Here is a 24,350-nt window from a genome sequence, read left to right as displayed (position 1 = left end):
TTTTTTCTCTCTCCCTCTCTTTTAATGCATGAAATGCATTCCACAAAGATATGTTCAGATGTGTTTTTTCACAAGAAATTTTGATTTTTTCTCCAAGTTTCATTAAAAATAAAACATATGCCAAAATTGGATTCTATTTGTTTTAATAATGATTCTTTCAAAGAAGTGCCATCAAATTTCTGTATGTGTGGTGATTGGATGACTGCAGAAATCATTGTTAGTAACTGGGCTATATTTATACACTGCTACCCCAAACTCCCTTCATACCAGACAAATGAAAACTTTCAAAATTCAAAGTAGAATTTTCTATTTGTTACATGTTGTTTATAGCTCCCAAAACATGATTATCAGAAAGTGTTGAAGACAGCAATTCTCCAATATTATGCATCTTTTTTGAAGTTCCCATAAATTTCACTGTTTGAAGTAAAAAAGTTTTGGAGTGATAAATCTGGCAACTGAAATTTTACAATAGCATGATAGATAAATGATTTTTGACAAGTTTTTAAAATAGATTTGTTGACCCTCTCCATTACCGAAAGGAGACAATGTACTAATTTCAATTCCAATTTTCCCGAGAATTTATCCTAGATAAGGAAATCAAGTGTGATATGTTAAGGTTGTTGATAGGAGAGCAGTGTATATATACAATAACAGTAAACTGGACAACACAGTAATAAGTAGGAACACTGTTAAAAGGCCATGCTTATTTAAAAAAATTCATGCATGATCAAATTTTTATAAGACTATGGTTCAAACTTTTGGGATTTGTTATTATCTTGGCTACTCTACGAGTTAGTCATGAAAATACTCTCACAGTAGATACATCATGCGTTTAATTCCTGTGACATCACACTTTGTCAAAGGACACTAAGGACATTGGATGCTGTAGGTCAGGGGTGTGGTGTGTAACTTACGTGGGTTGACCATCAGTGGCATCAGCACCATCCTCGTCACCAGAGAAGTCCAGATCAAGACGATGCTCATCCATGGTGGTTATCTGACTTCTCTCAGCCTGTAAGGGATATACAATCATTTAGACTTTCATAAACCAAGACACTCCTGGTTTATAGCTCACCATATTGGAGAAATTAAAACATACATTCTTCTGTTAATCACTTTGCAAGAGAAATAAATATATTGCTGTGTGATTTATATGACAAACATAAACATTTTCTCCATGTTTATTTTGAAGAGAAAAACATGTTACAATTTCTGTCCATTAAGTTAATCCTGATTAAATTATCAGTTTGAAATCTACACTCTGAGAGACATTATTTTCGTAGCATTATAACACCGTCTATATTACTTTATCTTTGTAATCAATAATGTATCAAAAATTAAATAAATCTCTTTGCATGTTAACAGGAATTTTGTTCAATTCAAAATAACACTATCTACCAAGATAATACTATTCACAAAATAATACTATTTACCAAGATAATACTATCTACCAAGATAATACTATCTTCACCATTATAATACTATCTATAAAATAATACTATCTTCCAAGATAATACTATTTTCCAAGATAATACTATTTACCATATTACTATTTACCTTTGTAATACTATTTACCAAAAATTAATACTATTTACCAAAATAATACTATCTACCAAGATAATACTATCTACCAAGATAATACTATTCACAAAATAATACTATTTACCAAGATAATACTATTTACCAAAATAATACTATCTACCAAAATAATACTATCTTCCAAGATAATACTATTTACCAAGATAATACTATTTACCAAGATAATACTATTTACCAAGATAATACTATCTACCAAGATAATACTATTTACCAAAATAATACTATCTTCCAAGATAATACTATTCACAAAATAATACTATTTACCAAGATAATACTATTTACCAAGATAATACTATTTACCAAGATAATACTATTTACCAAAATAATACTATCTACCAGATAATACTATTTACCAAGATAATACTATCTACCAAGATGATACTATTTACAAAATAATACTATCTACCAAGATAATACTATTCACAAAATAATACTATCTACCAAGATAATACTATTCACAAAATAATACTATTTACCAAAATGATATTATTTAACAAAATAATACCATCGTCCAAAATAATACTATTTACATTATATAGATTAAATCATCAATATTAAATTATAAAAACTTCTTATTTCTCCTTCATTTTACCCATTACAACCTACATTTATTTTCTTCTTTTCTTCTTTCATTTCTTCCTCAAGCGTGGAAGCCACCATGCGATAATTCTTAGATATATCGTTACACATTTCTATTAGCCAATCAGCAAAACTTTCCAGCAGTCGAGCCATAAATCTTAACAAGTTCCATGACTTCTGAACATAAGTTTCTGGAATCAAATTATAAACATACTGTAGAATCATATCTTTTTGTAGAATTCAATTTTTATGGCTTTTCAAAAAATCACTGTCTTGGGGACACTTTATTTTTATGGTGGATTATAATGCAATGAATCTCCTTTTATTAATTATAACAGTTTGTAGACATACGAACTTGTGAATAAAGTCTACCCATAAAATCAACAAAAATGTGTCACCAAGGTCTCAAGACATCAAGGAAAGGAGGCATGTTTATCACAATGTCTCACGACATCAAGGACAGAAACACATTTTTGTGACATCTTAACTTGTCATGAGCACGGAAAGATCTAGAGTTCAAAACAATTCTAAGGCAAAAGAATCAGTTGGCCAGAATCAAGTTGGGAAAAGATAACACCATCAGAAAAATCTGTCATCAACACTGACAGAATAAAAGGGAGATAATTGCAAAACTCAAAAGATGAAGAGAAAGTCACTAATCATAATAAGCCCAGAGGTCCTACACCCAAAGTTAAAATCAGGGAGGTGGGCTTACTATGCTTTCATTAGGGTTTCTTATCAAATTGCTATAGACATGGGTGGGCTTATTAATGAACATCGGCTTATTAATGGATAATTACAATAACTACAATGACGATGTCACACCCCACTCATGAAGATGTTAACGTCCTTTGAACTTATGATAAAACACTACATTATGATTCCAAGAAAATCAAGTGTCTATAACCTTACACAGTATTGAGAGTCATACTGAGACAAAAAATATCAAACCTTTATCTGACTGGTCGTCTGACAACTGATCATCCTTGTCCATCTGTGCCTTCTGTCCTGATTCCTGTTGCAATTTAAACAATTTAAACTTCAGTCAATCACAAATAAATTGATTTTTTTCAAACTTTACATACAAAACACCATCAGTGTAAAATGGAAACATTTAATGTCATACACTTTTGAATTCTGCAATAATGCTTAACCTTGTTTGAAGAGAAATATATGGTCCACCTAGATAATCAAACATCAAATTCCAAGACATTTTTCAGGATTTTCTGACATGAAATTAAAATTTTTTTCTGGGGGGTCAGTGACCACAGTTATGATAAGTGATTATTTTTTTTGTTTTGTTATTGTTTTGGCTTAACATTAAATTTTCCATTTCAGATCTAGCTTTTACGCATGCTAATCACACTGAATCAGCTAAGATCTCAGGGAAATATAAGAAGTTTCATATATCATACATCTCCACATCAAAGACACAAATTCAAGGACTTTTCAAGGCACCATTGTCAAATTCTAAAGACTATTAAAACATGAGATTGAATTCTATCTTCTTTAGGCAAGAGCTGAAAATCAAGGACTTTCTAAACCAGGGTCAACAATAAGAAATAACAATATTATTTTGTGAACTAAATCCGGTGAGTCTCATTTTCAAGATTTACAGTTTCCTGTCTAAAGGGAGGCAACTACTTCCTACATAGAACTTCAACAAAGTGACCTCCCATAAAATTAGCCTAGCTGATAAAATTCTAACCAAGTATCAATGCAGATCATGCATGTCATAATTAGTTTGAGTAACAAGTCAATTAATAAAGTACCTTTTCATCTGCCTCGTCTGCCATATCTACAGCTGCACCTGCTCCGGATGTGATTGCTGCACTGATGAGAGCAGTGGGGCTCAGCCTGCCGTCCTCTTCCTCTGGTTTCCCTTCACCAAATGTCACACTATCCACCTTCCTTTTATCCTCTTTCTCTACTTCTTCATCAAACAGGTAATAGTCACCAGAGCGTATTGCTAACAAAAAAAAAAGTCATGTTGAATATATTGTTACCAGCAAGTCTGTTTACTCCACACTATCACGGAAATATAACTATTATGATTCATGACTCTTTATACTTTATTTAATGAGAACAAGAGATACCAAAGGGATCTTGGTGCCTATCCTTGTTTGGTCTTTCTATGTTCTTTTTTCTCTATTTGCTTGTTATTTGAAAATTCCTCATAGGAAATATCAATAATAATTTTTAACTGTCAAATTACAGGTCACCTGTCAGCCATGTTGTTTTTCTGGTTAGTCCCAAAGAGGTACTACAAGGGACCTATGGGAACCTAGATATATATTTTTGAGAGAGATTCATCAAGTACTTCTTAAGAAATATTAATAATGAGTTTTCACTGTCACAATCACCTGTCAGCCAGTTTTTTTCTGTTCAGTACCAAAATCAAACAAGCAAAACTAAGGACCTACCAATAAAATTTGAGTAACATCCATCCAGTATTCATCAAGAAATTGTTTACGGAGGGATATGACAGACCATAGATATCAAACAACCTGAAGAGTTCTCCAGCTGAAATATTTCTCCATCTCCATATGACCTTCCCTGACCTTCACCTATACATTGACCTTAAAACATTCCTGTCTCCACATAGTCTTTCTTGACCTTGGCCAAATACACTGACCTGGAAGTATTCATTTCTCAATACAATCTCTCTTAACCTTGACCTGATACACTGACCTTGGAAATATTCCTGTCTCCACAAATGTCTTTCCTGACCTTGACCTGATACACTGACCTCGGAAATATTCCTGTCTCCACAAATGTCTCTCCTGACCTTGATCTAATACACATTGCCCTTGGAAATATTTCTGTTTCCAATTAGTCTTTCCTAATCTTGACCTTAAACTGACCTTGGAAATGTTCTTCGGTCTCCACATAGTCTTTCCGGACCTTGGCCTTTTGTTTTTCTTTCAAACTCTCCATTTTCATCTTGATGCCTTGTAGCACACTCTGTTCATCTTCCTTCTGCTGTTTTACATACTGAACCAGGATGATGTTGATTAGCTCAGCACCTCTGTAACATCAACAACAACATCAGTAACAGGTTTGACCATATATAGGCTTCTATTTATTGTAACATATAGCCTCTGCATCCAAAGTAACACAGCAGATGAAATCTTTCATTGTACAGAGCTTCACAATATTTCCGTAAAGCGTCCTGTGAGGGCTTTAAATGACATTCAGACAATCAAAAAAAGTTATTACTTCATGTTAATGGTACTTCGATGCATGCTTGTCAATTCCAGAATTCCGATACGATTTGTCTGAGGCAGTACTCACCTGACACAATTTGTCTGAGGCAGTACTCACCTGGACACAATTTGTCTGAGGCAGTACTCACCTGGACACAATTTGTCTGAGGCAGTACTCACCTGGACACAATTTGTCTGAGGCAGTACTCACCTGGACACAATTTGTCTGAGGCAGTACTCACCTTGACACAATTTGTCTGAGCAGTACTCACCTGGACACAATTTGTCTGAGCAGTACTCACCTTGACACAATTTGTCTGAGCAGTACTCACCTGACACAAGTCTATTTCGGCCTCATAACTGGACAATATTTGTCTGAGGCAGTACTCACCTAAACACTATTTGTCTGAAGCAGTACCTTCCTGAACACAAATCTGTTAAGATTGTTTGGGCTTTGGAGCTGGACAATATTTGTCCGAGGCTGTGCTTACCTAGATGAAATACTGTTCTGGGTCTTGTAGATGGACACTATTTTTCCAAGGATTTGCTTACCTGGATGCAAGTCTGTTCTGGGCCTCAGAGCTGGACACCACATGTCTGAAGTAGTGACTGTTGTAGATTCGTAGCTGGAGCAGCAGGAAGGTGAAACAGATGACATCCCACATCAGGCCAGTGTCATCCTCCTCCACAGTACAACCTACAACAGCCAGGTACATTTACTATACTCAACTTTAGAAACATTCTTGCAATCTTTATGAAAAAACTCTCACATAATCCTAATTTACTGACTTAAATGCTAAAAATCTTGTATGCTATTGGGGAGATTTTAAACTTCAAGACTCAATTCAATTAAATAATCTCAAAAATGATCTTTTCTGTAATATTAAATAATGGTTCAATTTATTGGGATTTTTTATCTCCCTTGATGGAACTCTCTTGACTTGCCTTCAGTATTCATGGTAAATTTTAGTGTACAGCCAGTAAAGAACAAGTTCCAGCTGTTGGAAGACTGCCCTGTTTTACATAAACGCTTTACCTGTGCTCCATTTATTGGAAGAGGTTGTATCTGTAGATGTGAGACATGTTAGTCCAAGTAGCTGTACAAGCCAGCACCATGGTCCATCATACAACTTATTGATGTAGACACAGCCCAGCAGCTGCAACAGTCAAATTACATTCTCATTTATATGGAAAAAAAAACGAGATCACGAATTATCCCTGTTTGTACTTCCTGTTGTATGGGTTTAGGATGAATGGGTAACAGCTACCTTTAAAATCCAAGGGTTTCAAATTACCATAGAATAAGAAAGGAATTGATAACATCTCTTATACTTTAACAACCATTATCATTTGACAACACAGTAAAAATGATGTATGAATGATGCTTCTCTCACCTGTAACGCAGCTTTCAGGAACAGCACCGCAAAGTTGTAACCTATCAGCAAATTCCAACTGGAACAGGAAAAAAAATTTTTTTTTTCAATTAAATCAAAATGAAAACAGATATTCTTATTCATTATTATTATACAATTCCAAAATACTCTATGACCAAATATTTTCATTTGGGTTTTTTTCTTATACTATTTCAAGGACAATTGATTTTGTGAATAAATGTAGCTCAATAAATCTACTGATGTTAATTTTAACAACTCAAGGACATATTTTTTTGTTGATTAAGACTATGCAGGAAATGAGTTAAAGATAATGATGTCACAGTATATACAAACTGTGAAAGTTATTCCATTCATTACATCTGATTCCATTGATTCCAAGTGAAAACAGAGAAGTAGAAATGATTAATTAAAATGATTACAAATTTCAATTATTACAAATTATGTAACTCAGTTTTTAATTTGAAGTTTTTAAGTTTTAAAGTTTAAAAATAAAAAATCTAAATTGATCAGATACTTGTTAGTTGACTAATCTAATTTTCAACTTGACAGGTTTTTCCAATCTCAACAATAACAACCATTAGATGATCACAGAGCCTGGATTTTATACACTGACCTTTTCCTGATGTTGCGGAGAGGTTTGAGAAGGAACTCCTGCCCATACCACATGAAGCAGAAGACTGCTATCATATAACCCATGCTAAAAATGTTGATACGAGTTACTCCTGCCAGGAACACGATGAACATGGTAGCCCAGTACATGTATACAAAGAAACCACTCTTTGCAATGTCCAAATATGACCTGCAAGGAAAACCATAGCTGTATTATTGGTTTGTTTGTGTCATCTGTCTCTTTGCATCACCTGTCTGTTTGTTTGTGTCACTTTGTGTCATCTGTCTCTTTGTTTGTGTCACCTATCTATTTGTTTGTGTCACCTGTCTGTTTGTTTGTGTCACTTGTCTCTTTGATTGTGTCACTTGTCTCTTTGTTTGTGTCACCAGTCTCTTTGTTTGTGTCACCTATCTCTTTGTTTGTGTCACCTGCCTGTTTGTTTGTGTCACCTATCTCTTTGTTTGTGTCACCTGTCTGTTTGATTTCTTTTGTGTTACTTATCTCTTTGTTTGTGTCACCTGTCTCTTTGATTGTGTCAGCTATCTCCTTGTTTTTGTCACCTGTGTTTGATTGTGTCACCCACCTGTCTCTTTGTTTGTATCACCTGTCTCATTGTTTGTGTCACCTGTCTCTTTGTTTGTATCACCTGTCTCTTTGTTTGTGTCACCTGTCTCTTTGTTTGTATCACCTGTCTCTTTGTTTGTGTCACTTGTCTGATTGTGCTATCTGATAATTTGTGTAAATTGTTTGTTTGTATGCTGAATTTAAACACCTGCCTCCTCCCCTTTTAAACCCCATCAACATGCTGGGGTTGTGGAGCAACATCTCCTTGTAGAAGATGATGACTAATTCAGTGAAGAACATGCAGGAGGCCCACCACATGCAATCCAAAGAAGCTAGGGATATGTATCTTCTCAAACGACAACATTGCAGTATCATCTGTGATTACAATCTCGTGAAAAAAACAACCCTACCAGGGGTAAGGAATGAACCTTACCTCAAATCTTCACCATTAAGGTTGAAATGAAAGGTGCTTTTCTGGCAGAGTTAACATGTTCCCTCCTGGTCTTATATGATGAGTATGGGGAATAAGGGTAACACTTATATGATGAGTATGGGGAATAAGGGTAACACTAATATGATGAGTAAGGGGAATAAGGGTAACACTAATATGATGAGTATGGGGAATAAAGGTAACACTAATATGATGAGTATGGGGAATAAGGGTAACACTAATATGATGAGTATGGGGAATAAGGATAACACTAATATGATGAGTATGGAGGAATAAGGATAACACTAATATGATGAGTATGGGGAATAAGGATAACACTAATATGATGAGTATGGGGAATAAGGGTAACACTAATATGATGAGTATGGAGGAATAAGGATAACACTAATATGATGAGTATGGGGAATAAGGATAACACTAATATGATGAACACTACTTTGTTTTGATGAAAAAGGTGTGTATATTCTCAATCTACCATTATAAATATGTCTGTGATAATGTATGATGTTTGTGTCTGTGATGACAAATGACATACTTTACTACACTTGTGAAATCCTCCACAGGATTAGGAACGTTGGCCTCCACATCTAGAAGTATGTCATAGTTGTCTCCCCCTCCATAGGTAGCCATGTTAGGCCCTGATTCCTTGCGGAACACCTGCCATTGTAGCGCCATGAACAACAACAGGAAAAAGTCGGCTGAAATATAAAATTTGAGTGACTTCTAGCTAGAAAATGGGATAATAAAACTACTGTGTGTTCCTTGCAGAATAACAGACAAATAGTTCATAAGATAATTTAGGAAAAATTATTCAGAGGATTGACAGGTAAATCTGACAGTTAATAAACACTATTTAATGCCAGATTGAAAATTAAGAAATACTGAAGACTTTCAACAAATGCTCTTTGAACAGAAAGTGACGGAAGGGATGGCTATAAGACAAGATGAGAAGTGACGGGAAGGGATGGCTATGGGACAGGACAGGAAGTGACGGGAAGGGATGGCTATGGGACAGGACAGAGAGTGATGGGAAGGGATGGCTGTGGGACAGGACAGGAAGTGACGGGAAGGGATGGCTATAAGACAAGATGAGAAGTGACGGGAAGGGATGGCTATGGGACAGGACAGGAAGTGATAGGAAGGGATGGCTATGGGACAGGACAGAGAGTGATGGGAAGGGATGGCTATGCGACACGACAGGAAGTGACGGGAAGGGATGGTTATGGGACAGGACAGAGAGTGACGGGAAGGGATGGCTATGGGACAGGACAAGAAGTGACGGGAAGGGATGGTTATGGGACAGGACAGAGAGTGACAGGAAGGGATGGCTATGGGACAGGACAGGGAGTGATGGGAAGGGATGGCTATGGGACAGGACAGAGAGTGACGGAAGGGATGGCTATGGGACAGGACAGGAAGTAGCGGAAAGGGATGGTTATAAGACAAGACGAGACGGGATGGCTATAGGACAGCACAGGAAGTGATGGGAAGGGATGGGCGTGGGACAGGACAGGAAGTGACAGGAAGGGATGGCTATAAGACAAGATGAGAAGTGAAAGGAAGGGATGGCTATGGGACAGGACAGGAAGTGACGGGAAGGGATGGCTATAAGACAAGACGAGACGGGATGGCTATAGGACAGCACAGGAAGTGATGGGAAGGGATGGGCGTGGGACAGGAAGTGACAGGAAGGGATGGCTATAAGACAAGATGAGAAGTGAAAGGAAGGGATGACTATGGGACAGGACAGGAAGTGACGGGAAGGGATGGCTATAAGACAAGACAGGAAGTGATGGGAAGGGATGGCTATGGGACACAACAGGAAGTGACGGGAAGGGATGGTTATGGGACAGGACAGAAAGTGACAGGAAGGAATGGCAATGGGAAAGAATGGCTGCGGGAAGGGACAGGACGGGATGGAAAAGAAAGGGGTGGCTATGGGATGTCTATGGGATGGGAAGAGATAAAATGGGAAGGTTTAGCTAAGGCATGGGATGAGATGGGATGGGGTGGTACAGGACAGGATGGAATGGAAAGGGATAGCTATGGGAGGGAAGAGATAGGACACTAAGGCTGGGATGGGCTGGGATGGGATGGGATGGGATGGGATGGGGTAGGACAGGACAGGAGGTGATGGGAAGGGATGGCTATGAGACAAGTCAGGAAGTGATGGGAAGGGATGGCTATGGGGCAGAACAGAGAGTGACGGGAAGGGATGGCTATGGGAGAGAATGGCTGTGGGAAGAGACAGGACAGGACGGGATTGACTGGAAAGGGATGACTATGGGATGGCTATGGGATGAGAAGAGATAGGACGGAAAGGTATAGCTAAGGGATGGGATGGGATTGGGTGGGACAGGACAGGATGGAAAGGGATGACTATGGGATGGCTATGGGATGAGAAGAGATAGGACGGAAAGGTATAGCTAAGGGATGGGATGGGATTGGGTGGGACAGGACAGGATGGAAAGGGATGGCTATGGGATGGCTATGGGATGAGAAGAGATAGGAAGGGAAGGTATAGCTAAAGGATGGCTATGGGATGAGATGGTGCAGAATGAAACTAGAAAACAGGACACAATAGAATTGAATGGGACGGGCATGATATAATGGGACATAAATGGATGGGGAACAATGAGATAGGACAGCCATAAGTATAACTGTAACACTATATGCCACCACATGAAACTGTAGGACAAAATTTTACTTCCAAAAATAATCATTTGATGGATTAGCTTTTGTGTATGAATCTATACTTACCAACCAGCTTACGGGCCTCTGGCCACTGTGGTATAAAATAGTTAGGTAGAACAAGCCAACGATCGAGGTTTTCTGCGTCTAAATCAGAGCTCCATGGCCAGGGGTATTCTGTCATAAATATATTACATTCACATCAGATATGATCAACAAAATACAAAAAAATAAAGTATAAAAAAAACATTAGAAAATACCAAAAACTGTAACAAAAACTCTTACTTCACTTTGCAGAATAAATAAGAATATTTTCCAATGAGATCAAAGTGGTGACCAGAAAAATGAACTCCGTGTAAGTTTTATATATATATATAGAAGTATGAATTATCCCTCCTTGAGATACAAGTGATTTCCCTTTGATACTGTAAAAACCCACGTAATAAGCAGATTTTTTTTTTAGCCATTAAATGTCCAAAGTGGAGGGTGCCAACATTATGTGGAAAAATTGAAGATTCTGTGAGACCACCACCACTGATTGTCAGAATTATCTGGTACGCAAAGCTGACACAAAAAAAAATTGATAATTTCTGTATGACCAACAATTATGAATTAAATAAGACAATTATTGTGCATATCAATGCAAACTATCTGAGTCAGTATCATCCAAAATCAGGACAAAGTGTCTAAAACGTGATAGCAACTAGCAAGACAGAAAACTAACAATGGCAAAGACAGTACCCTGTTTCTGACATTGAAAAATATGCTGATTATCTTTTGAAACACTTACATGTCCAACTTTTAAGAAATAGATAGGTTTCATTTCATTTGCCTTCACATCAGATATAATGACAAACTCATAGCATGAGCACATGTCCCTTTTCAAGTGTAATGGCAGAAATTAGCATTGAGCATGAAAAGTGCTGATTAAGACACTGGTTTGGTTTTATTGATGTTTACGAAGCAAATCTAACAAGCAAATTCATGGAATTTATATTCCCTGCTTTCCAAACATATTGTACGTAAATATTTTAGAGGTTAGGAGTAAACATGTCATAATGCTATGTAGAATGATATATTCTCTTGAGATGATGCGGATTGCTTAACTTAGTCTTATGTGCCCTAATATGCATCTAAATCGGAAATGAACCAACCAATGAAATCAAAGGAAACCTCATTAGTATGCATAATTATTAACATTATTAATTATTAATGACCCCAAGATGCATCTGCTGACCAAGTTTCACCCAAATTGGATGATATTTGGGGAAGTTAGAACACGGAAATGAAAGTGTGACAGACAGACAGATGGACGGATGGACAAACCCAAATTAATATCCCCCGTTTCGGTGAAAGCAGGATATAATAATAAAGAGAAAATAATCTTGCCCGGATTGTGTTAATTAAATGCCATTCTTCTTTTGACAATACACATATATAAGTTGACTCGCGGAGATCGTAATTACCTGGTTTGGTCATTAATAGGTAAAATATGACTTTTATCTGTGTTTTTAGCACTGAACACTGTTGATAAGGCCTAGTGTGATGAAAGGTGGTTGTGTATGTAAGATAAATAAATATGGGTTTATTGAATAGGTAAGTAAATGATAAAGGACATTTTTTTTTCTGTTGTATTTGTACCTATACTTAAACAAAAGGCAATTAAAAGTCAGTAAGAGATGAAAATTTTGAAGAGAATACTTTCAAGTTTTGAACTTTATTCTGTTGGTCTGACATGTTAGCTGAACACTCTAAGACTAGAGATAGACTAGATATGTAGGAAACAGAGTAAGGACAAATTTCTTCTTTGATGTTTATCAAATGTTAACATATTGGTCAGAGTGACCTACTTTAGATACATAACACACCGCCTCAACATGGTGAACCCATACCCTAAGTATGAAGACCAAGTGACAATAAGTGTAGGAGACAGAGCCCAGACAAACTTTTTTTCTTTGATGTAGGTAAAAATATGGACAGCCAAGACCCATCATCTCTTGAAAATTAAACTGATTTATGGGTGATCTCCCCTTCATAATAAAATCTGGCATGAGTTATCTCCACTACGCATAATGACTCACCAATACAAAGTCCTGTAGGGAGTCCGAGGCGTTGGACATACTGTAGAGGCAGCAATATAGCTATAAACACTGTGAACAGTGGCCACATGGTGGCGTTCCTTCGTCGGGAGAGGAACAGCAGCGTACCAAGTATTGCAGCATATAAAACACTGTAGGCATCAACTCGCACACTGATCGTTATAGCGAACATCACATAACAGATCTGAAATGTCATACAACAAGAAGTGGAAACAGTTGGGTGGATCGTGATCGTTTCCAATACTGTAATCAATAACAACTACACATATCCCACATTTTCTGAGTACAAAACAAAGCTTTTAACTGAATGAAAAGTGAAGAAAGAATTCTGTGGATTACTTTAGACAATGAATTTTTATAAATAAATTTTGAAGTCATTTTGAAATATCACTGGAGAAATACTACTATTCCCAAATATTTAAAATCTTAATTTTAATATAATCTAATTTGGTTACTGTTTCATTTTCCTCAAATCTGAACTTTTAATCATTTTCCTCTTTATATAAAAAGAACTGAAACAAATGATGGGCTCTTAAGATTAATCCTAAAGGTACTGGTAAGTTTCCTTCTTATGTTGAAGTTCAAAATCAGGAAACAATGAGAGTTTTCCATGTGAGGGCCTATATACAGTTAAATAATAATCATTAACAACCCGCAAACTTGTAATTATCAATAAGTACTCACCTCAAGTCCAAACTTGTAATTATCAATAAGTACTCACCTCAAGTCCAAACTTGTAATTATCAATAAGTACTCACCTCAAGTCCAAACTTGTAATTATCAATAAGTACTCACCTCAAGTCCAAACTTGTAATTATCAATAAGTACTCACCTCAAGTCCAAACTTGTAATTATCAATAAGTACTCACCTCAAGTCCAAACTTGTAATTATCAATAAGTACTCACCTCAAGTCCAAACTTGTAATTATCAATAAGTACTCACCTCAAGTCCAAACTTGTAATTATCAATAAGTACTCACCTCAAGTCCAAACTTGTAATTATCAATAAGTACTCACCTCAAGTCCAAACTTGTAATTATCAATAAGTACTCACCTCAAGTCCAAACTTGTAATTATCAATACGTACTCACCTCAAGTCCAAACTTGTAAAAAAAGTAGTTGGCAAGGAACTTGGCACATGAGACAAGGTTTTTGTCAGCATCTGGACGGCGTATCTCGGGGAAGATGATACCACGGGGTGGTTTCACAAAGTTGGCTCTGTTGTAGTGTTGTTGTTGATGGTAAAAAACTATTCTCTCAAAGGCTATCAACAGCAGGATGGCTATGTGGTTCTGGACAGAAAAACAGGAGAATACTCTAAATTCTGTTTCAATACTTCAACTTTAAAATATCATGACTGCCACTTTGTTTTTCTAAGTAAGTAAAAAAAGCACAACTTGAGTCCATGGGACACCTATGTATGAAATTTGCAAAAGATCAATTCAGTACATCTCAAGAAATAGCTATAACAAGAATTGTTTAAGGACATATGGACAATGGACAGATGGACAATTGACAGATGGCCATTGGACAAAGTGCAATTTGAAATGCCCACAATCTGATGATGGTGGGCTAGAAAAAAAACATATTTTTTGGACAAACTGTCATTGAAATTGAGGGAATTTAAAACACTCACCTTGAGATAAGCAGAAAGTTTATCCGTCTTATCAAAACCAACCCATTCCGCATTGTCAATTGTCCCATTGATGAAAGGGTTGATGACATTCGTCGTATTATTACCAGAAACATTTCCACCGACCATCTACAAGTAAAAGATAAATGGAATTATGACAGGAAGGCAACATTGTATTTTAGTAATCAATACGTATCATGGGTGTTGATAGCTACCTATGAATCCTATTGCACTCTGCAAATCGGTACTACTAGGATAAGGTTACATCACAATTTCACTGCCAGGCTCCAACAAACTAAAAGATATTCTCTGACTTTGAATATTTACAGAACATAAATGCTGACAACCAGAAATCAGAAGGTCTCTGACATGGAAAACATACAACTGTTTCTCTGACCTCAACTTTTTGTAGGCCCTATATCTACAAGCAGAAACAAGAGTGTCTCTGACTTAAAGTACTGACAGATCCTATATTAATTACCAGAAACAATACTTCTCTGATCCAGAATACTTACAGAACCTACATTGACAACCAGAAACAAGAGTTTCTTTGACCTGGAATACTTACAGAACCTACATTGACAACCAGAAAGAAGAGTTTCTTTGACCTGGAATACTTACAGAACCTACATTGACAACCAGAAAGAAGAGTTTCTTTGACCTGGAATACTTACAGAACCTACACTGACAACCAGAAAGAAGAGTTTCTTTGACCTGGAATACTTACAGAACCTACATTGACAACCAGAAAGAAGAGTTTCTTTGACCTGGAATACTTACAGAACCTACATTGACAACCAGAAACAAGAGTTTCTTTGACCTGGAATACTTACAGAACCTACATTGACAACCAGAAACAAGAGTTTCTTTGACCTGGAATACTTACAGAATCTACATTGACAACCGGAAACAAGAGTTTCTTTGACCAGGATTACTTACAGAACCTACATTGACAACCGGAAACAAGAGTTTCTTTGACCTGGATTACTTACAGAACCTACATTGACAACCTGAAACAAGAGTTTCTTTGACCTGGAATACTTACTGAACCAACATTGACAACCAGAAACAAGAGTTTCTTTGACCTGGAATACTTACAATACCTACATTGACAACCAGAAACAAGAGTTTCTTTGACCTGGATTACTTATAGAGCCTACATTGACAACCGGAAACAAGAATTTCTTTGACCTAGATTACTTACAGAACCTACACTGACAACTGGAAACAAGAGTTTCTTTGACCTGGAATACTTACAGAACCTATATTGACAACCAGAAACAAGAGTTTCTTTGACCTGGAATACATACAGAACCTGTACAGACAAGCAGAAAAAAAGAGTTTCTGTGACCTGTTATACTTACAGAGCAGTTGGAAATCCAGTAGTCCTTTTCCACAATGTTCAGCTGGTATATGGTCTTGGAAAGGAGGACAGTGGATGTCCATAACTGACAAAGAAGGGACATCAACTTCCAGCCAGCAGTCAAAGGCAGGAATATTCCTAGTAGTATCACATACACTGCACTAATAGCAGAAATCTGTAGTAAAAGATCAGAAGTCAGATATATGTACAATGCAAAATTTGATATTGGAATGCTGTGACTGTAGTTGAAGCTTACCTCCTGAATGACTACCATAAAGATGGTGAAGGCGATGACCTTGAAGATATGGATCTGAGCGATCCTCCACAGCAGGCGAGACAAGTCACTCCACCATGCACTACAGCGTGACCAGGCTATAAGAAAGTAATACTTCATCCTCCGCCTCATTTCTGATGGGAAAAAGAATTACAGGTTAAAAAGTTCAACCTTCTTATGGTCAATCTTCACAAGGTTAACCTTCCTATGATTGAAGTTCAAATGGTCAACCTAATAATATCAACCTTCTTAAGGTCAAGTTCACAAATTTAACCTTCACAAGATGAACATTCTTAATTAAGGTTAAAGTTCATAAGGTCAACTTTCATCAGGTCACCTTTAAAGTGTCAAGGTTATTTTTCTTAAGATAATTTGATAGCTTTTGGTCCCAACATGATACAAACATGATATCTAGTCCTTAGGTTTCATAATCAGCGAGTAGGAGACACTGACATATGTTCACAGCTGAAATTACTAACTAAAGGAGAGTTAGATCAAAATGCTTCTTGGTAAAATTTTAGCTATGTTGACAATCATCTTAATGTTACAAATAAGGGGCAGATAAATAGCAGGGATGTTCCTTCTGAGGACTGTGCTAAAGTCCTACAAATGTTAAGTCAGATCAGCTTACTCTTGGTGCGTTTGAGTATGACGCCTTCACTGTCTGATGTTCCTTCTGTGTCAGTTGTCATACTACCTACTTGCTGAGGTAGGTCTTCCTTTCTGTAAAACAAGTGATCACACTGTATGTTATATTTGGAGCAAACATCCTTATGACAAAAATTATTGTAAAAAAAAACATCATTGTGAAAATAATTTTTCTCTACAAGGAACATCCTAATGACATAGACTTTTTGTACAATAAACATCCTCACAATACTGATTACCCTGTGAAGAAAACATCTTCCTAGTACGCATTATTTTAACGACAAACATCTACTGAACATACATCTTCATATCACTGATTTTTTATGGATGAAACATCCTAAAAATATTGAAAATTCACAACACTTACTTACTGTAATCAAACATTTTTAAACAGTAATCTTCTTTTAGCGATGTTTGTGCTGACAGCAGCAGTAAAATAGGATTGCTCTAATTACAGGCCCAGAATGTTATTTAAAGGGCAATCAATATGAATGTATGATCTCATCGTTGAGTTAATTTCACCCCAAAAAGATAATACTCTAAGATTTGATGGCACCAAATGATAAGTATCTTTACTGTATTTCAAAATTTGAAAACAACGAAAACACTAATTTTGTTAGGAATACCTTAAGATCCATTTTGTGAAATATGGAATGATTTTGGGGCATGATGTAAGCACCTTATATGATAACTTAGCTCCAATTTCCACCACATTAGATAACACCACTCACCTGTGTCTTTCTAAGTCACTGAGGAGTAGAAACGGTTTATGGAAGTAGTGGACTTGTAGAATGATTAGGATAAGGAAACTTGTCGGTGTCAGCAGCTTCTCAAATAGACCAGCCGTGTCAAAGATCTCTAGACCAATATCTGACAGGCTGTAATATGTCAATAAAAAATGTTTAAAAATCTGTAACATTTAAGATCATTGAAATTTATCATATTCTTGTTTCTTCACAAAAAATTGTAAAATTTCTACTCTGAAATAGCCTATTGTCAATCATCTGAAAGCTTATATGAAATGGCCTTTAGTCAATTTTCTGATAACTTATATGAAATGGCCTTTAGTCAATTGTCTGATAACTTATTTGAAATGGCCTATAGTCAATTGTCTGATAACTTATATGAAATGGTGTTTAGTCAATCATCTGATAACTTATATGAAATGGTTTTTAGTCAATTGTCTGATAACTTATATGAAATTGTGTTTAGTCAATTGTCTGATAACATATTTGAAATGGCCTATAGTCAATTGTCTGATAACTTACATGAAATTGTGTTTAGTCGATTGTACTCACACTATGAGAGTTCAATGTTATTTTTCATGTAATCAGGAAATTATTCATACAAGTACTTACACTTTGTCGGAGAGTCCAGTGCCGGTTTTTCATATATCAGGAAATTATTGAAACATGTACTTACACTTCGTCGGAGAGTCCAGTGCCGGTTTTTCTTATATCAGGAAATTATTGAAACATGTACTTACACTTCGTCGGAGAGTCCAGTGCCAGTTTTTCTTATATCAGGAAATTATTGAAACATGTACTTTCACTTCGTCGGAGAGTCCACTGCCGGTTTTTCTTATATCAGGAAATTATTGAAACATGTACTTACACTTCGTCGGAGAGTCCAGTGCCGGTTTTTCTTATATCAGGAAATTATTGAAACATGTACTTACACTTCGTCGGAGAGTCCAGTGCTGGTTTTTCTTATATCAGGAAATTATTGAAACATGTACTTACACTTCGTCAGAGTCCAGTGCCGGTTTTTCTTATATCAGGAAATTATTGAAACATGTACATACACTTCGTCGGAGAGTCCAGTGCCAGTTTTTCTTATATCAGGAAATTATTGAAACATGTACTTACACTTCGTCGGAGAGTCCAGTGCCGGTTTTTCTTATATCAGGAAATTATTGAAACATGTACTTACACTTCATCGGAGAGTCCAGTGCCATTTCTCCAGTAATCAGGGAAGTCACTAAACTGATATGTGTAGAGCATGATGAGAACACACATAGAGTAAATAATGACTGCCCACCAGAATCCAAACATCGTGAGGCGCCACAGCTTGTAGCTCACCTGTACAATAAACACAAAATTAAAGTCTGGATGTACCTAAATATTACAGTAGGATGTTTCTTCCACACCTAGAGATACCTAAATATTACAGTAGGATGTTTCTTCCACACCTAGAGATACCTAACTATAACAATAGGATGTTTCTTCCACACCTAGAGATACCTATCCATTACAGTGGTATATATCACCCACATCTAGAGGTACCTATCTATTACAGTGGTATATATCACCCACACCTAGAGATACCTATCCATTACAGTGAGATATATACCCACACCTAGAGGTACCTATCTATTACAGTGGTATATATCACCCACATCTAGAGGTACCTATCTATTACAGTGGTATATATCACACCCACCTAGAGGTACCTATCTATTACAGTGGTATATATCACCCACATCTAGAGGTACCTATCTATTACAGTGGTATATATCACCCACATCTAGAGGTACCTATCTATTACAGTGGTATATATCACCCCCATCTAGAGGTACCTATCTATTACAGTGAGATATATCACCCCCATCTAGAGGTACCTATCTATTACAGTGGAATATATCACCCACATCTAGAGGTACCTATCTATTACAGTGAGATATATTACCCACATCTAGAGGTACCTATCTATTACAGTGAGATATATCACCCCCATCTAGAGGTACCTATCTATTACAGTGGAATATATCACCCCCATCTAGAGGTACCTATCTATTACAGTGGAATATATCACCCACATCTAGAGGTACTTATCTATTACAGTGGTATATATCACCCACATCTAGAGGTACCTATCTATTACAGTGAGATATATCACCCACATCTAGAGGTACCTATCTATTACAGTGGAATATATCACCCACATCTAGAGGTACCTATCTGTCACATACTGATATATTACACTTGTCTCTTCATTTGTTGGACTTCAGAAGAACACATAGATGGACATATGGATATATATCCACATATGGTCCCATTATATGTTACATTTTAGTAACTCTATTAGGTATATACAAATTCAGACAATCAATTTATACTAAACAAGATCCTGACCTTTAAACTTTTATCACTGACTACCATTGTATCCAAGCTTAAACCTTTCCTTTTGACCTTTGCACTCCCTGATTGTCAGACCACTGTCACTAATTAAAATTTTCTGTGACCTTGAACCTTAACTGTGTAATAGTCATGTCCCAAATTTTTCAACCTTCTGTCACCTTGAACTTGAACTGTGTAATGGTCACTTTGTCCCTAATTTAAACCTTCTGTCACCTTCAACTTTGAGTGTATAATGATTATGTTGTCCCTAATTTTAACCTTCTGTCACCTTGAACTTTGAGTGTATAATGATCATGTTGTCCCTAATTTTAACCTTCTGTCACCTTGAACTTGAACTGTGTAATGGTCACTTTGTCCCTAATTTTAACCTTCTGTCACCTTGAACTTTGAGGAAGTATAATGATCATGTTGTCCCTGATTTTAACCTTCTGTCACCTGAAACTTTTACTGTGTAATGGTCCCTAATTTAAAACTTGTGTCACTTTTAACTTTCACTGTGTACTGGTTAGGTTGCAAGTATCCCTAATTATTATCCCTAAGCATGTTGTCCTTTTTCCTTTATTTCTAATTCCATACATATGTATGTTACAAGTTTGTGTGTTGTTTGCATAAACCCCAACCTTTTAGCAAAGGTTTTTCAAAATTTAGATACCAATGACTTTGGCCAAACTTTGAAGGACAAATCAGGAATCATTACACAAAAGCATGACATTATGTAATTGTTTGTAATCTTACCTGGAAGGCCATAATGAAGTAAAGGAAGAAGACAAGGTAGATGATTCTGTAGATGACTACGTCCTGAATGGAAATGAGCAGCAGCATTCCAGCACATACAAATATCCAGTACTTAGACAGCAGGGACCAGATATAGCTACCTAGATACAGAAATATCCAGTCCTTAAGTCAGCTCAGACCAGATATAACTATCTATATACAGAAATATCCAGTACTCAGTCAGCAGGGACCAGATATAGCTACATTGATACAGAAATATCCAGTACTTAGTCAGCAGGGACCAACTTTAACAATCTACATAGACAAATATCCAGTACTTAGTCAGCAGGGACCAGATATAGCTACATTGACACAGAAATATCCAGTACTTAGTCAGCAGGGACCAACTTTAACAATCTACATAGACAAATATCCAGTACTTAAACAGCAGGGACCAGATATAGCTACATTGATACAGAAATATCCAGTACTTAGTCAGCAGGGACCAGATATAGCTACATTGATACAGAAATATCCAGTTATTAGACAGCAGGGACCAGATATAGCTACACTGATACAGAAATATCCAGTACTTAGTCAGCAGGGACCAACTTTAACAATCTACATAGACAAATATCCAGAACTTAGTCAGCAGGGATCAGATATAGCTACCTAGATACAGAAATATCCAGTTATTAGACAGCAGGGACCAGATATAACTATCTATATACAGAAATATCCAGTACTTAGTCAGTAAGGACAAAATCTAACAATCTACATAGACAAATTTCCGGTACTTAAACAGCAGGGACCAGATATAGCTACCTAGATACAGAAATATCCAGTACTTAGACAGCAGGGACCAGATATAACTACCTCGATACAGAAATATCCAGTACTTAGTCAGCAGGGACCAGATACAGCTACCTAGATACAGAAATATCCAGTACTTAGTCAGTAAAGACAAAATCTAACAATCTACATAGACAAATATCCAGTACTTAAACAGCAGGGACCAGATATAGCTACCTAGATACAGAAATATCCAGTATTTAGTCAGCAGGGACCAGATATAGCTACAATGATACAGAAATATCTAGTATTTAGTCAACAGGGACCAAATATAACTATCTACATAGACAAATATCCAGTACAGAGCTGGGACCAGATACAGCTACCTAGATACAGAAATATCCAGTTATTAGTCAACAAGGACCAAATATAGCTATACCTAGGTACAGAAATAATGGTATTGAAGTAGCAGGGACCAGATATAGCTATACCTAGGTACAGAAATATCCAGCTATTAGTCAGCAGGGACCAGATATATCAAAATGAAGTAAAAGTGTCTGATGTAAGATTCATCATATAACTCTGGTCCATTGTAACTTTATTTCCTAATTGATCATACTTTTCTCATTTTCTCCTTTTGTGTTCTCATTCATTGATCACTTATCAAACGAAACTGCTATATGTGATTCCTTCAGACAGCCAAAGGGAGATAAATCTGTTGTGAACAAAAACCAGTTCACCATAAATACATGTGAATGAGCGGTAACTCAGATTCCAACAGCTCTTCTTACGCTTCAGTGCTCTCTACAGATAATCTTAGAGAAGATATTTTGTAAAGGGCTACATATACAGCAGAAACCATCTGTAGGTCCCACGTCTGAACAGTTTCCATGCAAGAAAATATTCCACATTTAATATGTCACATAATGTCAGTAAATAAGAACAATTCAGCATACACAAGCACATAGCTCAGCATAGACAAGTTCAAGGTTAAGCATGGATGAGCACAAGGTCAAGCATGGACGAGCACAAGGTCAAGCATGGACCAGCACAAGGTCAAGCATGGACCAGCACAAGGTCAAGCAAAGAAAAGCACAAAGGTCATCATGAATAAGAACAAAATAGAACAGTTTAGCACAAGACATGATAGCCAGTTCAGCACAGATAAGCACAATACACATAGAGGAAACAAAGGCAACATACCAGATAACAAATAAAAAGAGAATATTCAAAATAATTTTTAGAATAAAATGTGTAATTTATTAAAAAGACAAAAACTAAACAAAAAAGAAACCAGAAGCAAGCAATAGGTTTTTTTCCCTAAAACAAATTTTAAACAACCAAATCGTATACCAAAATTCTTTTCCAAAGAGTTGACCTTGAACCATAACTGAATATATTTGATATAAATTGTGTTCGATACCTGGTTCAAGCAGATTTGAAATAGTTCCAACCTACCCATTAGCATGAAAAAATCAGTTAAATTTTTTTTTGTCCTTAATTGTTTTAGTATATCATATACTTCAGAATTGTCTACACTTGACATATCAACACATACCTAATTCACTTCACCAATAACAGACCCGCAGTTTGATTGGAACGTTCACTAGCTACACACAGATAGTACAAAGTTTTAATGCATTCATTGCCAAGCCAAACAATGATGTGATTCAAATTCAACTTCTCTAGATCTAGTCTAACAAAATCCAAACCCACATTTCTTTTGAACAAGAAGTAGATATATATGGTGTGTTATCGTACCTAAATCCTTGATAGTGTTACTGTCATAACCATCGACAGAATCCAACCGCAGGGGAAAACCTAAATCATCATGCAAAACAAAAAAAGCACATGATAAACAAGGCAATCTGTGCATTCCAGGGTAGAAGCTGCAAACGGTGAAAAGGCGATAACATAAAATGTAAATAAATATTTATAGATCATTTATTTTACAAATGTAATAATAATGATCTTCTGATAAAAGGACACTTGCCATTATTTAACTAATTCATAAAAATTATATCTATATATACATTATCTTTATTTAACTAATTCAGAAAAATTATATCTTTATATACATTATATTTATTTAACTAATTCAGAAAAATTATATCTTTATATACGTTATATTTATTTAACTAACTCAGAAAAATGATCACATGTCTACATCTTTTTAAACGTAAATGATTTCTGTGAAATTTGATTATAGTTTCCTGAAATTGATCTTTCTCTAAATGTCAGCATTATTATTAGTGAACACAGAAAAGGAAATTCAATTAAACGATAAAAAGCACAGAACACATACTTGAAGCTGTTAGTGTGAAATAAATAACATTAAATAATTCAAGAGAACACTCCATAACAGTGAATTCCAATTGGCCTCTTATGATTTGAACAAATGAATCAAATAACTTGTTGGTAATAAGCCAATATCGAATAATAACCCCAAACATGTATAATTCTTTTCAGTAAATTATCAGACAAATGCAATCACATTTTCCAGTAATAAGCACATTCCCTGAATTTTTTGGTCTGGAGTAATATCCTGGCTGCCCTGGCTCATTGCTGTACCACACGAGCTGTGATATACAGT

At 36.1% G+C, this 24,350-nt stretch overlaps 1 protein-coding gene across 1 annotated transcript in view; it reads right to left on the bottom strand.

The window, feature by feature from the left end:
• The window catches only part of LOC132555145 (piezo-type mechanosensitive ion channel component 1-like), a 94,407-nt gene that overhangs the window by 23,814 nt on the left and 46,243 nt on the right, over positions 1-24,350 (bottom strand). Inside the window, exons 12-32 of the mRNA XM_060219494.1 lie at positions 23,519-23,578; positions 20,987-21,126; positions 19,044-19,192; positions 17,843-17,989; positions 17,095-17,186; positions 16,446-16,597; positions 16,191-16,364; positions 14,830-14,955; positions 14,285-14,485; positions 13,176-13,377; positions 11,164-11,271; positions 8,939-9,101; positions 7,392-7,577; positions 6,779-6,836; positions 6,421-6,541; positions 5,937-6,081; positions 5,043-5,206; positions 3,951-4,147; positions 3,130-3,193; positions 2,206-2,369; positions 915-1,012 (exon numbers count right to left, since the gene is read on the bottom strand). Coding sequence (XP_060075477.1) covers positions 915-1,012; positions 2,206-2,369; positions 3,130-3,193; positions 3,951-4,147; positions 5,043-5,206; positions 5,937-6,081; positions 6,421-6,541; positions 6,779-6,836; positions 7,392-7,577; positions 8,939-9,101; positions 11,164-11,271; positions 13,176-13,377; positions 14,285-14,485; positions 14,830-14,955; positions 16,191-16,364; positions 16,446-16,597; positions 17,095-17,186; positions 17,843-17,989; positions 19,044-19,192; positions 20,987-21,126; positions 23,519-23,578 — 2,911 coding nt within the window. The remainder of the gene's footprint in view (positions 1-914; positions 1,013-2,205; positions 2,370-3,129; positions 3,194-3,950; positions 4,148-5,042; positions 5,207-5,936; positions 6,082-6,420; positions 6,542-6,778; positions 6,837-7,391; positions 7,578-8,938; positions 9,102-11,163; positions 11,272-13,175; positions 13,378-14,284; positions 14,486-14,829; positions 14,956-16,190; positions 16,365-16,445; positions 16,598-17,094; positions 17,187-17,842; positions 17,990-19,043; positions 19,193-20,986; positions 21,127-23,518; positions 23,579-24,350) is intronic.

This window comes from Ylistrum balloti, unplaced genomic scaffold (genome assembly GCF_031769215.1).
Source record: "Ylistrum balloti isolate Yb309-2 unplaced genomic scaffold, AGI_CSIRO_Ybal_v1 Utg370456, whole genome shotgun sequence".
NCBI lineage: Eukaryota > Metazoa > Mollusca > Bivalvia > Pectinida > Pectinidae > Ylistrum > Ylistrum balloti.
Note: the sequence above shows the minus strand (reverse complement) of the source record. Positions and strands in the feature narration are given on the sequence as shown.